This window comes from Sturnira hondurensis, unplaced genomic scaffold (genome assembly GCF_014824575.4).
Source record: "Sturnira hondurensis isolate 20B ecotype Veracruz unplaced genomic scaffold, ASM1482457v3 Scaffold0021795, whole genome shotgun sequence".
Lineage (NCBI taxonomy): Eukaryota > Metazoa > Chordata > Mammalia > Chiroptera > Phyllostomidae > Sturnira > Sturnira hondurensis.
Genome location: NW_028094426.1, coordinates 11,368,464 through 11,392,735, shown reverse-complemented (window position 1 = coordinate 11,392,735; position 24,272 = coordinate 11,368,464). Strand labels below are relative to the sequence as shown.

General features: G+C 42.5%; 1 protein-coding gene across 1 annotated transcript in view; it reads right to left on the bottom strand.

Annotated features, from left to right (window-relative positions):
* GRIN2B (glutamate ionotropic receptor NMDA type subunit 2B) overlaps positions 1 to 24,272 on the bottom strand; it is a 282,849-nt gene that overhangs the window by 7,724 nt on the left and 250,853 nt on the right. Inside the window, exons 9-10 of the mRNA XM_037033961.1 lie at positions 4,138 to 4,298; positions 2,723 to 2,910 (exon numbers count right to left, since the gene is read on the bottom strand). Coding sequence (XP_036889856.1) covers positions 2,723 to 2,910; positions 4,138 to 4,298 — 349 coding nt within the window. The remainder of the gene's footprint in view (positions 1 to 2,722; positions 2,911 to 4,137; positions 4,299 to 24,272) is intronic.

The following is a 24,272-nucleotide window of genomic DNA, read 5'->3' as shown; positions in this document are numbered from 1 at the left end:
TAAGGGGACAGTCACCTACAAAGGAGTACCCATCAGACTGTCAGCTGATTTCTCAAAAGAGACCTTACAGGCAAGAAGGGGCTGGAAAGAAGTATTCCAAGTCATGAAATCCAAAGACCTACATCCAAGATTGCTTTATCCAGCAAAGCTTTCATTTAGAACAGAAGGACAGATAAAGTGCTTCTCAGACAAGGTCAAGTTCAAGGAGTCCATCATTACCAAGCCCTTATTATATGAAATGCTAAAGGGACTTATATAAGAAAAAGAAGATGAAAAATATGAACAGTGAAAGGACAGCAAACTCACAGTTATTAACAACCACGCGTAAAACAAAAGCAAACCAAGAGGACAGCTAGATCAGAAGTGGAACCATAGAAATGAAGAACACATGGAGGGTTAGCAACAGGGGAGTGGGAGGAGGAGAAGTGGGGAGAAGGCACAGAAAATAGCATAGACAGTAGGTAGAAAATAGATGGGGGGAGGGCAAGAATAGTAGGGGAAATACAGAATCTAAAGAACTTGAGACACGTGGTTATAAACTAAGGGGGGAAGAATGGTGGGAGAGGGAGTATGTGGGTGGAGGGGAATGAGGACAGCTAGATCAGAAGTGGAACCATAGAAATGAAGAACACATGGAGGGTTAGCAACAGGGGAGTGGGAGGAGGAGAAGTGGGGAGAAGGCACAGAAAATAGCATAGACAGTAGGTAGAAAATAGATGGGGGGAGGGCAAGAATAGTAGGGGAAATACAGAATCTAAAGAACTTGAGACACGTGGTTATAAACTAAGGGGGGAAGAATGGTGGGAGAGGGAGTATGTGGGTGGAGGGGAATGAAGGCGGGGAATAGAACAACTGTAATGGTATAATCAATAAAATACATATTTAAAAAAAGAAAAAAAAATAAAGAAACCAAAACCCATTGGGTGAAGGTAGGAGAGAAAGCGATCAGCAGAGAGATTCGCTGATTCCTTAGGGACCCTCAGACTTACTGGTCTTTTCTTGCAGAGGAAACTATAAACATTAAGAGCAAAGGGGAGTAAGCCTGATTTAAATGTGACCACGAATTCAGTCCTGCCTCCTTTTAACACTACTTAAGGGAGTTTTGATGGACTCAGTTCACGTCAGGTTTCAACGACTTTTATCCACTTCACTGGGTACTAGGACTTACAAGGTAGAAAACCTGGAGGAAATAACATGAAAGAAACCACATGCTCTTGAATGCATCTAATTCTAGATGAGCAAAATTTCGTGAAGAAAATTGCATGTTCCAATAGTTTTGGTTTGCTTAAAAATTTGAACTTTGCATAATCTGACTAGAGCACTGGTCACTTACACAAATCATCTCTACTGTGTTCTTCCTCAGAGATGGGCTCTGTCATTGCCTCTAAGTGACAGCTACACTGAAAATCACAGAAGCCCTTACACCAAAATGTCTAGTTAATACTCTAGTTGTAACCCCTCCTCTTTCCAATGTTAATCAAACCACTTTTAATTCACTTCTTTGATCAAACTATGATTTTCCAAACTAATGGAGCAACCAACTTCCCCTGGGGTCTGAAAAATCCAGCTGTGCTCTTCTGCCTCTTATCTCATCCGTAATAGCAAGATTCTGCAGACGTAATTTAGAGAACTGCTTGGATGATGGCCTGTGGGGCCCAGCAGAGTCAAGCTCCACCACCATAACTGGATTAACTTATGTGGGGCTAACAGCAGGAGGAGATACTTTGGGCAACAAAGTGAAAGGGGATGCAGAAGACATGCTCTAATGTTATGGGAGAAGAGCTTTTCTCAAAGCACGTTGGCTGCTCAGTCTGCTGCCAGAACGGCACTGGGGAATAACCTTATGGTGTCTTCCAGCTAAAAAAGCAAGATGGGAGAGAGGGGAGAATGAGTACATGGCCACAGGCTGATTTCTCTGCTCTTTCTCTGGGCACATCAAAAGCAGAGATCTTTCCAAAGTGCCGTCCACTTTGGCTCCATGTGAGATGATTGTTTGGAACATCTAATATCAGCCTCTCTTACTCCCTAAAGGACTGATCATAGCCTGCAATTCCAAAACATACCTCCTTAATCAATTACTTTAATTTTTGATCCCATCTTGAACCCTGTAATGAGTTGAACTGTGTCCCCCAAATTCTTATGGTGAAGTCCTAACCTCCAATACTATGGATTGTGAACTTTATTTGGAACTAGGATCACTGCAGATGTAATTAGTTAAGATGAGGTCATTCTGAAATAGATTGGGCCCCTAATCCGATGTAACTGATGTCCTTAAAAAATGGAGAAATCAGATGCATACATGTAAAGGAAAAACATTCACACAGGGAGAGACCACCTGAACTCAAAGGCAGAGATGTGGTCACGTGTCTACAGCAAAGGAACTCTAAAGACTGCCAGCAACCCACCATAACTTAGGAAGAGACACTGAACAGATTTTCCGTAGCAACCTTCAGAAGAAACCAATGAACCAATCTTGGACTTCTGGCCTCCAGAACTGTATAGGACAATACACTTCTGTTGTTTGAGCCACTCAGTTTGTGGTACTTTGTTACGGCGGCCTTAGGAAACTAATACTAACCCTCAAATCTCATAGTATAATGTGACATGCTTCTCTAGAAATACTGGAAATGCAGAGGTAAGAAGAACAGAGAAAGAAGAGGGCTGATGTTTTGGACTGGCCATTAGAAGAGACCAAGAAGGCACTTTCCCGTTTTTAACTCACCATCTCCGAAGAGTTGCAGGATAGCAAGGTCCACCTGGCGCTTCCACCCAGAATCTTTTTGGATGGCAATCCCATAACCAGTGGAAGCAAAGACCTTCCCACTGCCAATGGTCACCAGCTTGCAGCCTTCATCTCTGCCTGCCATGTAGTTTAGCACTGCTGCGTCATAAATGAAGGCATCCAGTTTCCTGTGCAAGAAAGAAGCAAACCAACCAAATCCAGTAGAGGAATTTTAGTACAAAACTATCTAGGGGGCCATTTGCATGAAGCAGTAGGGTCCAGAAAACTATGGGGAGAATTGGTCCAGAGAAAAGCGCAAGTTGAAACTCAGACAGGATCTAAAGCCTAAATCCCAGGATATTCTTGTGTGATTTCAAGTCAAAAGGAGGAGTTGTTTCCCTCCTCCTGGGAATGACAAGGATGTAACTAGGGCCTAAAGCCAACTCATAAGCTGTGTCTGTAACGGAGAGGAAGTAAAAAGGAATCAATAAAAATAATAACAGAAATAATGAAAAGTAGCCACCGCGATGATAACAACAAACAGCATGGGTTAGATTTATATAACATTTTTCATTTTTCAGTTCATTACAGTCCAGAGTGAGATAAGTGTAGGTGTGTGTGTTCCAATAGAGGTACACGCTATTTCTATGGTCAGGAGGGTTTCAGCATTCTGTTGTGTACACGAGGAACAAGTGGCTGGGGTGGCAGCAGCCCAGGCTTCTGTTAAGAGTGAATGTGTGAAATGAACAAGAGACTGAAACATAAAGAACTCAGATCTCTCCAATTCCTAAACACGTGTAAGGACCTCATTTTATGAAGGGGTGGGAAAAAGTAGGTTTATAGTTGTCTGTGTGGTAAATAATACAATAAAAAATAAATAATACAAGAATAAACTCTGTGTTTTGCATGCTTACAACTGTAAACTTACTTATACCCTCCTCTGTGTATTGTGCTTTGCAAGAAGGGAATATGTCGGGAACTGAGTAAGACTAGGGTTAAGAGCAGGAAGGCGTAAGTCAATATATTTTTTAAAATTTATTTTTGCTCAATTACAGTTGTCCCACATTTTTTCCATTGCTCTTCCCTGCTTTATGCCAGCCACCCCTGGCTCCCACAGTCAGTCCCCACCCTATTGTCCATGCCTGTGGCCCCTCTATACATGTTCCTTGACTTGCCCCTTCTTCTATGTTCCCTCATTATATAAATCAACATTTAAAACCAACACTTAAGCACATCAGAGGTACAGGAAGAAATTCAGACATAACCATGTGGGTGACAGAGAGGTCTTCTGTTACCCCAAATCATTTAATTTAGAAATCCACAAAGAGCAAGTGAAACCTTCTTTGCTGTAACTTTGTACATTTAATAAATGTGAGAAACATATGACAGACTCTGAGCTTGAAAGCAGTTCTTACCCAGTTTTCAAGGAGAGCAATGCGTCATCCACACCCCTCTGGTTGAACTTCCCCATGTAGGCATGCATTTCTGCGTAGTTATTGCGAATATTCCTCTCTGTGCTGCCATTGGGCACGGTCCCGAAGCGAAAAGGGGGTGAGAAGTCATTAGGTCTCTGGAACTGGAGAGGCAGAAAGGGAGAGAAAGAAAATACTTCAGAAAAGGTAAACAGATATTAAGTTAGTATTAGTGGATTTATAATTGAATGGACCCAACTATAGTTCACTGAATGCATTAGCCCTCACCCAGGAGCAACGATTGCTATCTAAAAGTGGACTTCAGTTCAACTCAGGTTAATACATACTGTTGAAAGCTTCCTATTTGCCTAACCCTGACTCTAATCTATAATCCATGTGCTCCATTTGTGCACACTGCACAGTACTGGTGATGATGGAAGCATGCTGTTGGCTTAACTGTGGTGCACTAGTCACCTTTGTTTCTGAAAATAGTGTAAAATCTGCTTCCATGCCTCTTATTTGGGGGCCTAAACATATTGTCACTGCACTATCAAGGCCACAGGGCCTTGAGGAGGTGAGCTACATTATACACTTATAAATAATTTGTTGGGTATCAAATATGATTTGCTAAGAAATTTTCTCTTGACCTACGTTGGTGCATTTAAAGCTCATATTCATCCTACATAAGTTGTAGAATAAATTTAAATATCAAACACAGTTTTAATTAGGTTCCTTTCCTTGCTTAAGAACTGAGAGTAGCTCTCTGGCGCCTCTCGTAATAAAGTGAAATCTCTTGGATTTTCACCCTTATGACATCAGTTTTATTTCTGGCTACTGCCCTGCAATGACTAAGTCTGTGGGTTGCTCCCTGAACGTGATTTGTTCATTTGTATCTTTATAGCTGTCCCCTCAGCACGAACTCACCTTTCTCCCTAGGCCATTCATGTTCTCATCTCAAAAGGCAAAGCAATTTCTCAGGAAACTTTCCATGAGTTTTTTCTTCCATTAAGTCTACGCCAAAGTGACCCGTCAGTACTTGGTGTTCTTGGTTTAGATCACTGTAATTCATACTACAAATTCAATTACTCTTCAAATGAGCTGGCTAAGTTATGAGAGCTAGTTTCTGATGTAGTCACTAAGAATTTTAGCTCTGTGCTTGAGTCAGACACAGACAGATGACCAGCTTTGCCACTTACTATTGTGGGACCTTGTGCAAGTGACATGAACTCTCTGTGCTTCATTTTGTTCATTTGTAAGAAGGAAACAATAATGTTGAGTTTTCATTATTGTGGGAGGATTATATAATGTATAAGAAATTCTTCACACAGCACCTTGCATATAGTAAGCGCCTAATAAATAGGCTCAATAAGTGTTCCTTTTATTATTTTAATTCATAGTTATGTTCTGTATTCCATAGAAAACTTAATACTCTCCAAGCATCTCATTATATTACTATAACAATGAACAGATATAATATGACCAGAGTAGCTCTGTTATGCCTTGGCATAGGAAAAGATGTAGATATTTTAAAAAGTCTTCTGCCCTGGCTGGTGTAGCTCAGTGGATTGAGCATGGGCCTGTGAAGCAAAGGGTCATCAGTTTGATTCCCAGTCAGGGAACCTGGCCTGGGTTGCAGACCAGGTCCCCAGTAGGGGACATCTGAGAGGCAACCACACATTGATGTTTCTCTCCCACTCTTTCTCCTTTCCTTCCCCTTTCTCTAAAAATAAATAAAAAAAATATTTTTAAAAGTCTTCTTGGTTTCAATACTATACCGTGTACTTTGGAGATATATTTGAAAGTCTAACCTGCCAACTCAGGGGTACTCTGAACCTTCGGAGTAGCCTGTGCTTACAGCCATTCTCCCTCCTTCCCTCGACCTGAGCTCAAGAGCTTCTCAGCATATGGGGTTCCCGGACAACAACATGGCACAGCGCCCAGAACCATAAATGCATCTTCACTGCTCAGAGTTGGCCACAGTCAAAAATAGTCACACAGTGGTATTGGTCAATTTGTAATGCATCAAAGACCACTATTTTCTAACTTAAAAAGCTCCCACTCAGACATACCATGGTGCTTTTATGCCACTAAGAATTTTTAATTATTTTTTAAAGGGTTGTGATTTTTAAGTGAATGAAGACACTACAAGAGTCAAAGAGTTTTGGGAGTTGGATGAGCCACTCAAGGTTAACTAGTCCAAACTTTTCATTTTACAAATGAAGAAACGAAAGCCCCAAAAGACAAGTAGTTTGCTACCTGTTGCACAGCGGCTGCAAAGGCTATCATCAGGGCTCAGTTAGCTTAATTAATAGTACTCCTTGCTGTCTCCAGCAGATAGCAATTTAAAGAGAACAGGGATATGCTTTATTGGAAGAGACAGATACCAAAATGCTATGGATACCCCTGTCAACTATAACACTTCAGATGTTGGAAAAAAGTACCCTCCAAGTCAAAAGTAGAAATAGATACCATGGCAGGCAGCCATGTAACCAAATAAACTCCCTTTAATCAGTCATTTGACTTTGCCAGGACAAGACAACCGATGCTCACAATGACTAACATACTCTAGGGCTCAAAGTATCTTCTCAAGAACATCAATGAAAGCCGAAATCATGTCCAACACAATTCTAGTATAAATTATTATATTCTAGTTTTTTGAAAATTGGCAATCCATATAAGGTATACAGAACACTTTTTGATTAACCAAATGGAATCTGGCACCCAGACTGCCTCACTTCTGGTGAAGACAGATTGTGAAAAAGTTCCATACTACTCTTTAGTAACTTTGAATTTTAAGTTATGTTTAGATTTCTAGATGCTGTTTTATAAGCACAAGCCTGAATAACTAAAAGCTAAAGAAATGATAAAGAACCTCAAATATTGAAGAAAATTTTGAAAAAGAACAAAGTTGAAGGACTTATATTACCTGACTTCACAACTTTTTCATTGTAATACATGACAGTGTGACATTAGAATAGAAATAGTGAAGAGACCACTGGAGCAGAAGAGAGTGTCCACCAACAGACCCCTCGTGTGTTGCAAAGGTAATTCAGTGGAGGTAGGACAGTCTTCAACAAATGGTGTTGGAAGAATTAGATACCCCCATGCAAAAAACCCCAAAAAACTTCATTCCACACCTCACAAGATACACAGAAATTAACTCACTGGATTGTACATCTAAATATAAATTCTAAAATTATAACATTTTTAGAAGAAAAATTTTTGTAACCTCAAGGTAGACGTTGATTTTTTAAATACAACACCAAAAAAGCACAATCCATACACAACACATACTCAACACAAACTAGACTGCATCAAAGTAAGACCTTCTCTGAGAAACGCAGCAGCACAAAAAGACAAGCCAGGGACTGAGAGAAAATATTTGAGAATAAATTAAAGAAATTAAAAAACTAAAGGAATTAAATAAGAACACAGCAAGACTCTTATAGTTAAAGCACCTTCCATAAAAATCCATCAGAGAAACCAGTCAGCACTGAAAGGAGGAGAAGGCAGTCCTGGGGAAAACACTGACCTTCGAGATAGGCAATTTGGACTTGAACTCCAGCTCTGTCTGATCAGCTGTATGAACACGGGCAAGTTACTTATACGCACAAAGGCCCATTTTCCTGCAAGTATTATTTTAAATAAATAATAAGATAAAATATAGGGAACAACTAACACAATATCTGGCACATCATGGAGTCTCCAAATTATTAACTGCTTTTATAAAGATGAAGTTCTAATATCTAAAATTGTCTTATGTTAGGCAATGTTCCTTAAGATTGAAAACTCTCATTCTCTAATTTATTCCTTAAAGTAGGCCAGCCTAGGGACCAACAGGGAGAGAGCACAATTGCCTCAAAATTAGCCAAAGCAGAAGCAAAAGTGAGCTTGCCTTTTCCTTTGAAAATTCATGCCCCAGCTAAATGAGGTTTAAATAAAACATAGGTTTATAAAAACAATCTGCTAAATACCCAGATGCTTCTCCAAAATGCCTTATAATATAACTCGCTTCAAGCCATGAGTCATTGTATGGCATTTCCTTGGCTTGAGGGACAATCAGTGCTCTTGGGGTTCTGAGAAGGACAAGAGTTCAATGCAGTCAAGAACCAAAAATCCATTTGACAGGGGTAACCCCAAGAAACAATTATTTAAAAAAATTTTAAACCCAATACATCAAGGAGACCAGCATTGGATTTAAAAACTCACTCTAATGTTATAGTAGAGGATTTTATATGGTACTTCTTTTATTTTATTTTTTTATTTTATTACATTTATTGGGGTGCATTGGTTAATAAGATTACATAGGTTTCAAGTGTACATTAGTAGGAAAACATGCTCTGTCTATTGCATTGTGTGCCCGCCACCCAGAGTCAAAGTATCTTCTCCCCTTTACCCCTTCTGCCCCCAACTCCCTTTCCTCTGACCCGCAGATACATGAAAAGATGATCAATTTCACTAGCTATTAGAGAAATGCAAATGAAAAATACAATGAGATACCACCTCACAGCTGTTAGAATGCTATTATCAACAAGAAAAGTAATAACAAGTGTTGGAGAGGTTGCGGAGAAAAAGGAATTCTTGTCACTGGTGGTGGGAATGTAGACTGTTGCAGCCATTATGGAAAATGGTATGGAATTTCTTCAAAAAAATTAAGAATAGAGCTACCATATTACCTAGCAATCCCTCTTTTGGGTATCTACTGAAAAATTTGAAAACATTTATTTGCAAAGATATATACACCCTATGTTCATAGAATTATGCACAGTGGCCAAGACATGGCAGCAACCCAAGTGTCCTTCAGGAGATGACTGGACGGAGAAGATGCGGTGCACATGTGCAGTGGAATACTACTCAGCCACGAGCAAGATGAAATGCTGCCATTTGCGACAACATGGATGGACCGTGAGAACATTACAGAAAGCAAAATAAATCAGTCAGGATAAGCTAAGAACCATATGATTTCACTCATATGTGGGATTTAAAACGGAAACTTATATACAGTACTTCTTACTAGTCCCCTGTGGCCAAAATAGGGTTTCCTTAAATTTGAAATCTTTTTCCAGAGTTACCCAGATTAGGATTATTAAAAAAAAAAACAGATTTAAAAAGGAAAATAAAAACACATAAAAGAAGGTACCTTAGGGATCAGTCCCGTTTCACAGAAGAGGAAACTGTAGCTCTGAAGAGGCCAAGTAAATTGTTCAAGACCGTGTGGTGAAGGAAGAGGACTCGGCCCCCAGGAGCGCAGCCCTCCCACCGCAGCCTCAAATGCAGGCCCACGAGTCCTACTCCCTCCTCATTTCAAATGCCAAGTCCCACCCCCTCTCTGGGTTCCACACATGCTTTCAGCTCTTACCGAGCACACACTTGCACGAGGGCAAAACAGTGTCAGAATGTTAAGAGAAGTGCATCTCGCTGGACTCTCCTGGAGAGCGGCAGAGAATCAGAATCCAGCCCTCCAGCTGCTCCCATCATCATCTCAGTCCCTGATCTTAATGACCCCCAAATGAACTAGTCTTGGCAACCACACTAGAAGCACGGTGCCGGGAGCAAAGGTCTCTGCCCCTACCCAAGGATGAGCAGACTCGAGGGCTTATGGGCTGTTATGGCTGAGGCCTTCTCTCTAGAGAGCCTCTTATACAGCCTGTTGCAGGGAGAAAGGGGGAAGGGAAGAAGTCAGGGAAGTGGGGAGCTGGTCCATTTCACTTTATTTGTTAAATAAATATGTAAACTGATTTCCCTATGAATAAGGTATTAGTGATTCAATGCCTATGTATGTGCCTAAAGTATCTCCTTTAACTGTGATAATTAAAACGCATTAATTTATTTGGTAAATATTTACCGAACATCTATTAGTGTAGATGTTCGGTAAATATTTACCAAAATTTAGTCTATTAGTATTCCTGTATCAGGAACTGAGGACACAAGATGAACAAAGAGAGAATCTGTTTTTAAGAAGTTTCCATACCAGAGTGTCAGAGATCTAAGCACCCATTCATTTTTTAATTCATTTAGTTTTTCATTAATTCATTTGCCTATTCATTTAGTCTTTAATTCCTACAGACATTCAGCAAGTACCTATTGGCATCTGTCATGTGTAGATACTTTCCTGTGTTCTGAGGATGCAGTATTACAGAGAATAAGATCCTGCCTTCAAAGAACTCACATTGTAAAAAAGACAGGCAGATAAGCCTGTTTTTTTTTCATTTAAAAATTTTAATATAGTGGACTGAGGTCAGCCACAAATTCTTTGCCATTTCTTGCATTGAGAGATGAGGTTTATGTCCCCTCCCCTTGATTCTGACCTGGCCTTGACTTGTTTGACTAAGACAATATGCAGAAGTAACGCCCGGGGACTTCTGAGGCTAAGTCACGTGAATGTCACTCTGAGGAAAGCAGCCCACTCTCTAAGAGGTCCAACAATCCCAAGGACACCACGTTGGGGTCACCACATGTAGGTGCTTCTGTCTACAGTCCCAGCTGAGCCCGGCCTTCCAGCCCTTGCAGCTTCCTGGTGCCTCGGGCACCAGACATTAGATAGAGTAAAGCCAACTTGGACCTTTCAGTCCAGCCACTAGCTGAATACTGAGTAACCTCAAAAGATGCCACATGAAACTGAAGAATCACTCGGCCAAGTTTTATGCAAATATCTGACCCACAAAATTGCAAAACGAAATGAAATGGTTATTGCTTTAAGCCACTAAGTGTTGGAACAGTTTGATGTGCAGCGGCAGATAACTGGAGCACAGATGATTTCCAATAGTGAAAGCAAAGTGCCATGAAGAAATGGGAACAGTTATTACACAGAATAGAGAGTGATTGGTAGGAGAACAAGTTTAGACTCGCTGTCCCGAAAAGGCCTCTCTGAGAAGGTGACATCTGCAGAGAGACCTGAACAATGAGAAGGAACCGGACATGCACAGATCACAGGGATGTGGACTGGAAATGGCAGTACACGAAGGCCTGACAGGGCCCAAGCTGGGGAGGCTAAGGCCCAAGGGCCAGTGTAATGGGTGCTGTGGAGCAAGATGCCTGTTGGGCAGTGGCTGCACAGAGAAAAGGGGGCTGTCCTGAGCAGGGTCACAGAGGCTGCAGCCTGGGGCTAGGATTTGAAAGAAGAGTTTTCCAGGCAGACAAGAGGAGTGAGGAGGTTTCTCGAAGGAGAAAACCACGTGTGCAGACCGGTCAGTGAGAGAGCCTGGGCATGAGCAGAGACCACGAGAGCTTGTCACTGCGAGAGCCTAAGGAGGCTGACATGGCTGAAGAGGAAGGCAGGGCCTGGATCACCAAGGGAGTTGAATTCTGTACAAGGAGACTTCTTTGTTCATGCTAGAAGGGATGCGAAACGGCAGGGCCTCTAGAGCCAAACTTTCTGAGGTTGGATTCCAGCTCCGCTGCTTGATAGCTGTGTGGCCTGAAGCAACTCATTTAACCTCTCTGTGCCCCAGTTTCTTGGAGCACCTACTTCACAGGGCTCATAGTTCAACCAGTTACTCTGGGCAAAGCATTAGCACAGTGCTTGGCACATGATAAGTACGTGACTAGCTATTATCACAGTATTATCATTATTAATATCATCATCATCATCATCATCACTGTTGTCAGAGGCAACAGAAGAATTCTGGCATTGTCAAAACTGGGTTTTTGTGTGAGAAAGAGCCTGGGGAAAGAGCAGGTTCTGAAAACAAAGCAAGAACTCTCCTACATGTTGATGGCATCCAGGCTTCCGTACTGGCCATCAGGTGCTGAGGAGGTTAATCAGGGTTGGGTCTTGTGAGTGACAGCACACAGATGAAAGCGCTCTCCTACAATGAAGAGGGCGAGCAAATGCCTTCGTGGGTGGTTGGGTTCCTCTGAAAAATGGCTCTTCTCATTCAGTCGGAGTTCAGTCAGCACACGCAGATCAGGACAAACCAGCACTGTGACCTTGTAGAGATGCACATCCTATGTCTTGTTTGCTGGGTCCATCCGCATGGGACACGGAACTGGGGGTTTTTGTCTTCAAAGCTTGACAATCCAACACATAAATATTTATTCCGTTACTCCTGATTTTACATCTGAATCACAAAGAGAATCAATGCCCGAATGCTACTCAATTCTCTGAGGCACCCAAGAGAAGCAGTGGGAAGGCTTAGGATGCCAGGGCTGCTTTTGGCCTCTGCTACCAATTACCAGGGGTGGCGGAGCATCACAGCTCTGCAGGGACCCCTCTCCCCTCCCCAACGCCCTCCTTTGTCCTTACTGTTACCATCAGCACCCTCTGGTTTCATAGTACTTTTTAATTATTGGTTTACTACTTTTATATAAAGTTCTATGAATTCTGCTGTCTATATATATATTCATCGATTAATTTAAATTGTGATAAAATAAACCTAACATAAATCTACCATTTAGAGTATTTTTAAGTGGACAGTGCCGTGGTATTAAGTACATTCCTGTTGTTGTGCAGACATCACTGACCTGCGTCTCCAGGCCTTTCTCATCTTCCCCAAGTGAACCTATGCATTTACTACGCACTAAATCCCCACTAGCTATATGAATTGTAACCATGTATAGAATCTTGTAACCATTACCACAATCAGGACACAGAACAATTTCATCAGCCCCCAAACTCCCCTGAGTTACTCCCTTCGAGTCACCTTCTCCTGACCTTTATCCTCTGGCAACCGCTGATCTGTTCTCTAGCCCCACAGTTTTGTCTTTTCCAGAATGTCATATACATGGAATCGTACAGTCTGTGACCTTTTGAGATGGGCCTTTTTTCCGGACAATGCCTTTGAGAAGCCTCCATGCTCTGCCTGTATCTCTAGGTCATTCTTTTTTATTGCTGAGAATCTATTGTGTGAATGTATCAGTTTACTTGCCCATTACCCATGGAAGGACATTTACGGGGTAACTTTCGGTCTGGGGTAAACATGGACAGAGCAGCTGTAACATTCACGTATCGGTTTTTGGGCAAACCTACATTTTCATTTCTTTAAGGTAATTCCCAGGAGTGGGAGTGCTGGGTCCTATGTCCCCCTGCCCCGTCCCAAAGGGCATCATGGTTTGTATTTCTTCTCTCTTTAGATCTCAGTTTTCCCAGGAACAAATGAGTAAGTACAGCAACCACTCATATTCTGTATGCTACTCAGTCTTCCTACAATACTGCCCTACAGTAGCTCGGAGGAAGTAGGTCTGTGCACATGAATTCAGACTCTGAGCAACGTCTGAAGACAGGAGAAGGTGGCTGGAGGAATGGCCTCCCCACACTCCTCAAATGATCCTTTGTTTGCCCCAAGTGGGAAGAAGAAGGTCAGACCAGGATATAAAGAGCAGACTTTTTGAAGGCAGGATCTTCTTCACTGTTCCATGGCTACAAATGCTTGGAACAGATGGCTAAAAGGAGGTAGTCTGTACTTACAGCGAAAGGGCAATTTAATGATAAAGCAGTAAGTAAACACATGACTTAAGGGCTCAAAAGATCTGAGCTCCACCATTTATTAACAGAGTGACCTAAGAAACTTTGAAACTGAACTTCAACAAGGCTCTGAGAGGAGACATATGGTGCAGCATATCATTACCAAGCCTCCATTATAAAACCTGGGGCCCAGGAGAGGCACCCAGGACCCTGCCCATGACACACCTGGCTGTGGATACAGCAACGGGTTAGGAAGCCAGACTCTTCCCTTTCATGAAAGTTCTAATTGGGGGTGGAGGTGGGAGGAAAAATGATTATTTTTACATTTAATTATACATTATTCACAGGAGAGAATACTGTTCAAATTCATTCAGAGTAGGTGACTGAATTGTGGTAATAACATTACAGAATATAGCTAGTAGATACAGGTATAAAATAAAATTGCCGAAATTGCCAAAATTTACTTAGTTCCCTTCCTGGGCCCCTGGAGAACCGGTGGCATTTTGTTACCACCAGAAGTGAGTTATATAGCAAGCACTGAACACCTTAGTCATTTCTGCCCTTTTTCCTCTTATTGTTAGTATCAGTGCCACGCCTGTCCACAGTGGCAAACACACCAAAGTCTGCATGTTAAGAAACCTGCACTTGGATGTGAGAAGCCTGGTAAGTGTGTCTTCACAACTCTGGGTGCTGTGCTCCCAGGGAAGAAGCCCCTTGCCTCCCTGAGCTTAGGGGGTGCTGGGGTTCCTCTGATGCGCCCCAGAAGGGAGGAGGGGCTGGGGGATGGAACTTCTTCTTCCATAGCTACCTCTCCCACTGCAGCCAAAACAAGATCTTGTAGAAAATAAAATACCACTTTTCCTTAGAGTAAAGCAATGATTTCTTTTGTATTTTACAAAATTTGAATATATAGGCTTTAATAAATATTTCCTAAAATATTTCATAAAATCAGATAAGAGCATTACATTTTGTGCTAACTGAAGTTTGGTCCCTGAGCTGCTAGGGCAAATGGGCTTATTCCTATATTAACTTTACTGTGATATAACCTGTACCCTAAAGTCATAGGTGTTTTGCAAGCTTTTATGTCTGGCCATAAAATATCATCATCAACATATATTTAATGGGTAAAAAGCCATGTATAAGTCATTGATCTCTGAAATGAAATGAGGCAACAAATACAATCCCTAAGTTATAGTTCAGTTGGAAATAACAGTAATATAACGATGGCAGCAGCTGACACTTCTGTGTTAATGTACCACACATTAAGTAAATCATTAATTTTCCCATTAACCCTATGAAGTAGATATTGTTCCCCCCACTTCACAAGCAAGGAAACTGATGCACAGAGAGGTATGTCATTTGAATAAAGTCATACAGCTAGAAACCAGCAGGGCAAGAATTCAAATGCAGGGTCCTCACATTTAACTGTAAAACACATCGCAAAGTTCTCTATACACAGAACAGATGCTCAATCAACACACGTAGAATAGAAAAGTCCTATGACCAAATGAGCACTGTGCCAAGTTTCAAACAAGAAGTAAGGCAGGGAGAGGTGATGGAAGTCTAGAGGGAGTGGAGATCGTAATGTGAGGGTGGCTCCAGGAAGCAGAGATGGAGCTGACTCCTGCAGCTTGGTGGGGGATATACAGGCAGAGGTGTGGGCAGGGCACTTAGGGCAAGAGGTGTGAATGACAAGCTAAGATGCAGAGGGACCCAGGCACCATGTCTTAACTGAAGTTGGAAAGAACGTTCTGACCTGAACCGTGAACACAGTTGGTGCACAGAGAGAAGCCGCGCTGTACAGCACGCTGAATGGTCAGGCTGGGAAAGGACAAGGCGTGCACACCACAATACTTAGGTATCGTTATTCTGCTCAAGCGTGTGGTTTGAAGAACAGAGAGGCTGAAGCAGGGGCATTTGCTGGAAATGACTAAAAACCTGGCCCATTTTCAGGGAGAGTGTAAGGGGAGGAATATACGAAAAAGACACCAAGATGGAAGGCTGGGCAAAATCAAGTTCAGAAGAAGCCAGGAGAGGAAGTGGCAGGTGTCATCCCCACCACATCCTCCCCTGCGGCTCTCCCTCAGTAGCCGCAGTGGTTCCTAGAAAACAGCAGGCAGACTTCTGTCTCGGTCTGCTCTTCTCTCTGCTTGGAAAGCCCCTGGCCAACTGCAGGTGGGACGGGATGGTCCTTCGCACTGAGGCTTTCCGGGACCACACAATTTACAGTTGCCCCTTCTCTGCCCACACTCACTGTTTCTCTTCTCTGCTTCACTTTTTTCTGTGGCAGCTAGCACCACCTAATGTTGTATATAATTGCCTTTTTAATGTATTTTATTTTTCTCAGCTCCTTTAGAATGGAGGTGATATAAAGGACAAAACTTTTGTGTGTTTTGATCACTGCTGTCTCTCTAGTGTCAAGAACAGTACTTGGCACTTAGTAGGCTTTCAAGATGAATGGATGAATGACTAAATGCATGAATGAGTTTACTAGCACAAATGTAAATAATGATTCAAGGTACCCTCCTCACTGGTTATTGCACTATCACGCAACACACAGTTGAAAACTAACAGCTCTCGGGTCTAGCATTATCCTGTTATCCCTGGTGAGTGAGGAGTTAATACGTCTTCATGCCAGCGGAGGACATCTTTCTTGGCACCTTCTCCATTTTCTCTTCAAAAAATACATCAGATCTGAGATCTCAAAAGAGCTTGTCAAATTTAGGACTTGACAAAGCATATGAATATTTCTTTGGCATCAGAAATGTGGCAGAGTTGGAGGTAATTATGATAACATGGAGAAGGAATGAAACAGAGGCTGAAGGACTAAGGCATTTGAGTTTTATCCTTAAGTCGTCCCGTGCATTACAGTGGCCTTGGTTTTGCCCCCTCGACCTGCCGTTAGGGTGGGGGGACTGTCATTTACAAAGATGTGCGGTTGCCATCAACTCCACTCCACTCCAGACAGACTTGTGAGAGTGTAGAGATGGCTGTGGGTATTTTATACAAGCTCTGGGTGCCAGCGAGGAGAAATGGTCTTAAAGATGATTTCAAGTAAAGGGTACAGATGGATTCACCATAGAAACTGATTTTCTAGATCTCTACAACAAGCTCCAACAGCTTATACACAGTTTGGGGGAGAATGCTGAAGGTTACTATGAGGGGTTCCATATGCAAGATGCCCCGATGATTTAGGGGTGCTCCAGCTGTTGGCATGATAACCCAAGGTTCTTATCACAGTGGCAATATCTTCAGGGTTGGGGTAGGACTGCCTAAGATCTGTGCCAGGCAGGACTGAGGGCGACTGAGGGTCCAGGGAGAGGCATGTCAGGGTAGCAGGCAAACTTTCCCGGCAATCGATCAGATCAGTGCATCCCACACACTGAGAAGTGGAGATGCCGGCATGTGCGCACACGGCCTCATTGTCACCCATTCACAGCACAGCAGAGCTTCTTGCTCTGGTCGGGGAAGTCGGCCCTGTGTGGGGGCACTCCAGTTTACATAATGTCACCACTGGGAGGGAGCCTCAAGGGATCCCCCTGTGTGAACTTCATCCCCTTCTGGGGTTCACAATGGACCCTCAAAGAAGAGGGCTCTGAAAGGTCCTTTGGGAGAAAAAAAATCTTGTTTAACTTTGACACAACATGTCCTCGACAAAGTTTACCATATACTTTTGAAGAATACAAATTATGTCTTTAAGACTGTGAAATAGAGTCTGAAAAAGCTGACTGAACAAAGCCCCCCCCCCCCAAAAGAATCAGGAAGCAGAGGCCTGGGCAGTTCATTGGCTATCCAAGAGCAAACAGACATTCTCTGTTCCTGTCTTCGCCATCGGTCACCGCACACAAATCGAGTGCCCATTAGACACCAGGCGCTTCACTAGCGTCAACGACAAGGGAAGGCAGATGCTTCCATGCCCAGTCCTTTTGGGATCATGAAAGTCCAATGGACTTAAGTCATCCTTAACAGGACTCCGACTGCAGTGCTGACACAATTATTGGAAGGTGACGGCTACAAAAGGGAAAGATCAGGAACACTATTAGTGCCGGAATGGAATTTAATTTTTCCAGTTGACTGAGGGTTAAGTCTAAAAGCCCCTTTACCTTCAACCCCTCTGTTGACAATCAGTCTGAACTACACTGGTCACATTCCTCTTTAGGGTCACCCTTCATTCAGACACATTCAGTGAGCACCTGCAATGCATCATGATACTGGGATGTGAATGCTACAAGGTGTTTAGCTACAAAAGACCACAGACAGTTTAAAAGGTTGTGTTTATTATGTTGTTATTCCAGGACAACCTTAGAAACTGTTTTTACTTTTAATCATTCCTTTGGATAAGCTTGTTTTGTTACCATTTATTACTTTTCCCCTCTAAAGGTGGAAAGTGGCCCAGTGACAGTCATTTCAGGGCTGGCCCCTCTCGTGAAATGAGTGATGGGAAAGCAGAAGCACTCAGTGAGCACCTGGCTGATTGAGAAGCTGAAGTCTCCCATTCAGAGAACTGTGCAGGCTTGGTGCACGGACGCACATAGGGGCCTCCTGTGCGCTTCCCACACACGAGGGGAGGGGCGTTCAGGGGCTTCACAGAAATCAAGGATCTTGCCAATTAAGTCCTTAAGTCCCTTTCTAATTGAAGATCTGATAAGCTACAATAGTAATACATTTGGACACCCCATTTACTTTGTGTTCTTTTTAAATACCTGCTTGATTTAGAAGATTTAATAGTAGAAACCACACGCAGATTTTATCTGAGGCTATGAATGTCAAATATTTCTTATCTATATTACCTTTTCTTCCTCTCCCCTCAACTGTTAGCTGTTTGTCAAATTCAAATGGCTAATAAAGAAAGAAAAGTATTGGCTTATACTATGAATACTATATGAATTATATAATTGCCTATTCACCCATCCATTTATTTATTCATTGTCAAAATGATTCATTAATTCATTCTTTAACAAATATGTGAGCACCCGTATTAGCCAGACTCTATTATAGTCATTGTAGATACATCAGTAAACAAGGACAAAAATTTTTGTCCCCATGAAGGTTACAGTCTAGCAGGGAGAGACAAATAAACATGGTAAATATGTTAAATATTACCAAATACTTTGGACATATACTTTGGTTAAATATACTTTGTACCAAACAAATACTTTGGTAACATATTTTTGGTTAAATACTTTGGTTAAATATACTTTGTACCAAATACTTTGGTAATATACTTTGGTAATACCTTGGTTAAATACTTTGTACCAAAATATTAGTATGTTACACCATGTAACATAATTTCCATTATTGCAAAAGAGAGAGAGAGAGAGAAAGGGTCCGATAAAGGTATTTTAGAGCCTCTTGCAGATTTTAAATCAGATGTGTAAACTTTCATCTTAAAACGTGTCCCCTTGTCCTTTACTCTCCTACAGGATGTCCTTAGCTTAGACTGTCTTTCAGGGACAAAGTCACTGTCCTGTGGAAACTCTGGTCTCTGACAATGCACCACCTGTAAGTGTCCTCCTCTTTGAAGCTAGTCCCATAAGTTTGGTCTGATTTGAGTTTCCAGTGGCTCAACTTTAAGTTTGCATCACACAAACATATTAAAATTTATTTTTCCACTTAAAACAAAAGCCAAAGTTATTTCATCCCAGGCTTGGAAAAGATACTTTTTCTAGGATAAGCAAATGGCTGAAGAGATAAGATTACCAGCAGGACAGCTTGCCTATAAATTACAACACATATTTTGGAAAACAATTTAGGTGATCCCACTTCGCACTTACACTTTCCAGTTTTTGTCTAAGTGGACATAATTAGAGGAAATTATGCTTGCTAATGGGGACATTTTCTGAGCTACCGAGTAGGACGTTTTTCAAAGGCTTCCGCAGGGAGCTCTGTGATGACTCTCCTAAGACACCAGGCCCCTGGGTTTCAAGGGCGTGTCATGATTACTTGGTCAGTGGGTCATAAAGAAGTTAGTCTGCTTCAAAATCACTCTCTAATTCCAAACCAGGAGCCAGGTAACAGAATGAGAAACAGTCTCTAGTCAGTGCTGAAGTAAAATGCGAAGAAAGAGGTTTCTCTTTATCAAATAAGAGGCCTCTCAGACTAGGCAGGGGGGACACTCGGGGAAAGGGTGGACATGGCCAGTCTGAGTTGGGAGTGTGGGGAAACTTATGAAACATGTAGGGAAAGGCCTCATTTTCTATAATAACTTAGATGATGGGACCAAAAACTTGCTTTTTACATCTGCTTGTGACACTAAATTGGACTGGATAAGCTGGCCACTGCATTGGGAAAGAGAATTAAACATTAAAACAATATGTCTAGCATGACGAAGAGGACATTAAAAGGATGAAGTTCAATCAGGAAGGGTGCACAGTAGCTCATGCAGGATGCAATAGCACACAGGCCTGGAATAAGAAGACACAGGCACTGGCTTTGTCAAAAGCACGGTCAGAGAAGACTGTGGAGCCTCAGTGGACCACAGGCTGCACGAGTGGACCACTGTTTAAACAGGGAGCCTATGCATTGTGGCAGGTGGGAAGGACATGGTCAGGGGCAGACTTTATGTTCACTGTGTACTTTCTTCTATAACTTATAAAACTCACAACTACAATTTGAAAAGGGTTGGAAAATAATCAAAAAGAAGGAATGAGTCTTACGGTGAAAGTGTAGAAGGCTGGGTTTATTAATGCTGAAAGGAGCACCCGGGAAGCCCCCTCTGTCACTACGTGCTGTCTTATGTTTGAACCACCTCTGCCCCCTCTGCCCCTGGCCCTGGGCGAGGACCCTGAGACTGCTCAGCACCCCTCCAACACCTCATAGGTATGGTTCCCTTGCAGTTTCGGGACATACTTTGTGCGAAATTATATTGACATTTGTCAGAAATTCAAATTTAGGTGGGTGCTCTATAGTTTTATCTGCTAAATCTGGCAACCATATTCACAAGGTAACTAGTTATCATCCAATAAATAATTGCTAAATTAATTGCTATCATGTACTAAGTATTATGCTAAGTGCAGAGAATATAAAATGTTAAATAAAAACCCAGGCAGATGATACCACAGAGGCCTTAGTTAACCCAAAGAACTGTGGAGGGGGGCAGGATTATGCTAGGAGACGGAATCCAGGTTGAAAGGGTGAAGGGTAAGGAGGGGCTTCTGGAGACACTACTGGTCTTTCCAATTCCAGGGCCTCTAGGCCTTAGCCATGGACAGCAGGGCAGCTACCAGGACTCCAGAGATAAACTGTGTGGTTGGACTCTGAGCGCAGTGCAGAGAAAAAGTTTAGAGATAATGTGCGTGCACAGAGTTGTCCCAATCTTCCTCTCCTGTCTCAGTAAGTGGTTTATGGTCACTGTTTAAGGTCTATCTGTTGAGTGAATGAATGAAGGTTGGGTGATGAGACTGAAAAGCAATGAAACCCACTATTTAGAGAAAACCACTGCATTATGGTGGTCACACAGAGGGGTGGGACAGGCTCATTGAAACTGCAGGTGTTGAGCAGCCAGTAGAGGCCCGGCTGGGAAGTGAGCAGAGGGACAGCAGGGACTAAAACCCCTGGGTCTCAGGTTCTCCCAACTCACACCTAACTTGACATTCTGGGAATTTTCCAAATGGCAAAGGGTCATTAGGGATCCTCAGTGATTCCCTCATCAGTGTAAAAATTATTATAGACTCGCAACTATTTATGACGATAAGAACATAGTTTCTATGGCTAATCAAAATGGGCATTAATGATAACTTAGGAAAGTTATAAATTCTCTGTTTCATCAACAATTTTCAGTGAAGCTAAAGATCTCTTCTAAGTTTCCAAGAGAGCCGAAGTAGGAGTAGTTAGGCTGGCTTTATCTGGGAGTCTGGAAGGACAGACAATTCTTTGGACAGACCCCTACATACAGACCATGCAGTTTTGTAGTTTGCCCACTGCTGCAAGAACCGTTTGGAGGAGGGCCCAGTAGCCGTCAAATAACAACCCAAAGTAATTGTTCTCGATCACAGCAATGGTGACACATACAGATTTAGAAACCCTCACTGAGCTCTTCCTTTGCACTGAGGAGGATGCTGAGTGCTTTCTCTCAAAAGACCCACGGGGATGGTTGCAAAGAGGTACCAGGCACTCGTCACCCATGGCAGATACCCTTCTCCGAGCATCCATGGATCCAGAGCTATTTGGGGGTAGTCTAAGCACAAAAGGTGACTCTTTGGTTCTTCCCTGCACACCTTTCCCACCCTGACATATTCACATTACTTGTCCTCCATGCCCCTTGCCTTTCCTGGAATCTCACTCAAACAGACAAGTGCAGGGAGCAGGGTGGGTGGAGGGAGGACTGCGTGTGGATTCTAGACTAGATTAGTAGAAGTTTTTCTATGGTTTTCAAGGTACATACTCATCATAAATTGTAAACAGTATGGGCTTTGTGACATAAGTTTAGGCACAAACCCTGGGTCTGTGGAAAGATCTGAGCCCTAACATTTAAAGAGGGATTAGTTAGTATGTATGGGACACTGTTCTAAGCATTTTACAGGTATTATAAGTCTTTAACCAGCACAACCTATATTGTAAGCAATATTTTTATCCTTGTGTTATAATTAGGAAACTGAGGCACCAGAGGGGTTTAGGAACTCATCCATATCACATACTTTCAAGTGACGGAGTTTTAGTTTTTTCTTCTGTAAAACAAAGGTAGCATCGGCCTAAAAGGTCTGGAAGGAGAAGTAAATACAACAAAGAATGTAATTTCCATTCCAGGGAATGCCACCCATGGCCACTAATGACTGGTCTACTCTCTGAGACTGTAACTATGGATGTGGTTTTGCATAGTGATTACCATGGACGAGGGCCATGGTTGCCAACACTCCAAAAGAACATATCACACAAAGGTTATTTTATCTTTGGCTCTGGAACTGCGGTTTTCAATAGGCAGGCTCCAACCTACGAACACAGTGTCCTCAAGAGTTCATTTACAAATCAGCTGTTCAGAAACAGAAATACATTTCCCCAGAGGAACAATACTGTAAGTGGTTAGCTCATTAAGGGCGATTGCATCCATAAGAGAGCAGAAATTTTCGTGTTAATATTGTTAGTTTATGTTCTGGGAACATTCATTCACTTAACATACTTCTATGAGGTAGCAGGCGCTGTCCCAGGAGCTGAATAGACAGGGTTACTGTAAGAACATCTTCAGCCCCAAGGAGCTTACAGAGCTGTGAAGGCAATGGGCATTTGATCAGTGATTCTAGTGGAGGGTGGCAGGGGTGGGTTCTGGCTGTTGTAGGCAGACAGGGGTGGGTATCTGGGGCCCAGGGAGGGATAGGAGATGGGTGAGGAAGTACCGGAGAAAATCAGAGAGAGTTTCCTGGCTTGGGTTCAGGGCTTGCCCTTGCACTTTACTTTCTACATTCATACCCCACTTCCTGGGCCCTTCTCCTTTCTTAAGATCCTCTGCTGGGCCTTCCTACCTGACAGTCCCTATTTTTCTATATGACCCAGGTCCAAAAATCAAATGTCCCATTTTTTCCATCCAAAGGGATCACATCTATGGAGACAACTCTAAAAAAAAAGTCTCACTGATTTGTGATTGAGCCATCACTCAATGTTCCAAAGATATCCACATTTTAAAAAGCAGACAGTTTAATTTTTTGTTTTCTATTTCATGTAAATATTTAAATTAGAAGTAGAAGCCCATAAAAGCATTCCAAAGGGATAGTGGCCATGCAGAACAGTCAGCCCAGCTTGTAAACTGCTTTGGGTCTACTTTCTCTCAGTGATTCCTTCTTCATTGAACCGCACACCTCTCAGATGCTGCGAGGATGTCGTGTTCTTCCTTTAATGTGTACACAATAACCCATGGGGAATGCTGGTACCAACAAAACAGGTGTGGTGGTGGAATGGCCACGGGTGTGGGTCATCTGTGCCCCATAGGGACTCATCACAGAGCATGGGCGTGTTAGATGATGGGTGATTTCATGACGCTTGAACCCCCAAACTGAAGTCACACTATGTAAGCTATTCAGGAGCTAGAAAACTGCCCAGTTTCCTAAGATCAAACTCCTCCTGACCCTACTGCACCTCACTGAGTGCCCAGAAGAAATGCCTACACTGCTGTGTGCTAGGTCTGGCTTGTACCTTTCCCAGCAGAGAGAAGCAGGGTGACAATTACATAATTTTGTTAAAAGCTTCTTTTCGATGACTTGAGTCAAAGGCAAGATTTTAATTCTAATTCAGGAGGAGATTCTGAAGTGCTGGGATGAGGTAACAAGGTGAGGTAGGCAATAGAGAGGTCCTCACAACTGTGATTGCTGAGGAGTGAAATAAATTACTCTTTCTTTGCATATAGTAGCTCCTGAATGAACAATTGGCTGAATGGTACAGGCCTTTTCCACATAAAACAGTCTTGTAATGTGAAATCTTAGTGTTCACTGATCTCTGCTTCTGTGCATAAGCATGTGTGTGCATGTGAGGACTGGTTGTTTCTGTGCACAATGGATCACGTTTGCCCTTGACTACAGGTATTTTGGGTATCAGTACATTTATGGCCACACCTGACCTCACGCTTCCAGATGTTCACCACATGCTACAAAATATTATTTATAGTTGTCAGAACACAGGGGTATGTAAAAAATCAAGGTATTCTCTCTAAACTATTTGGATTCCAAATCGTCCTGAGTCTTGTCAGACCTAGTGGTGACCTTCCACGTCAGGGCCGGGTTCCCATCAGGGCAACCTGCACGATTCTGGG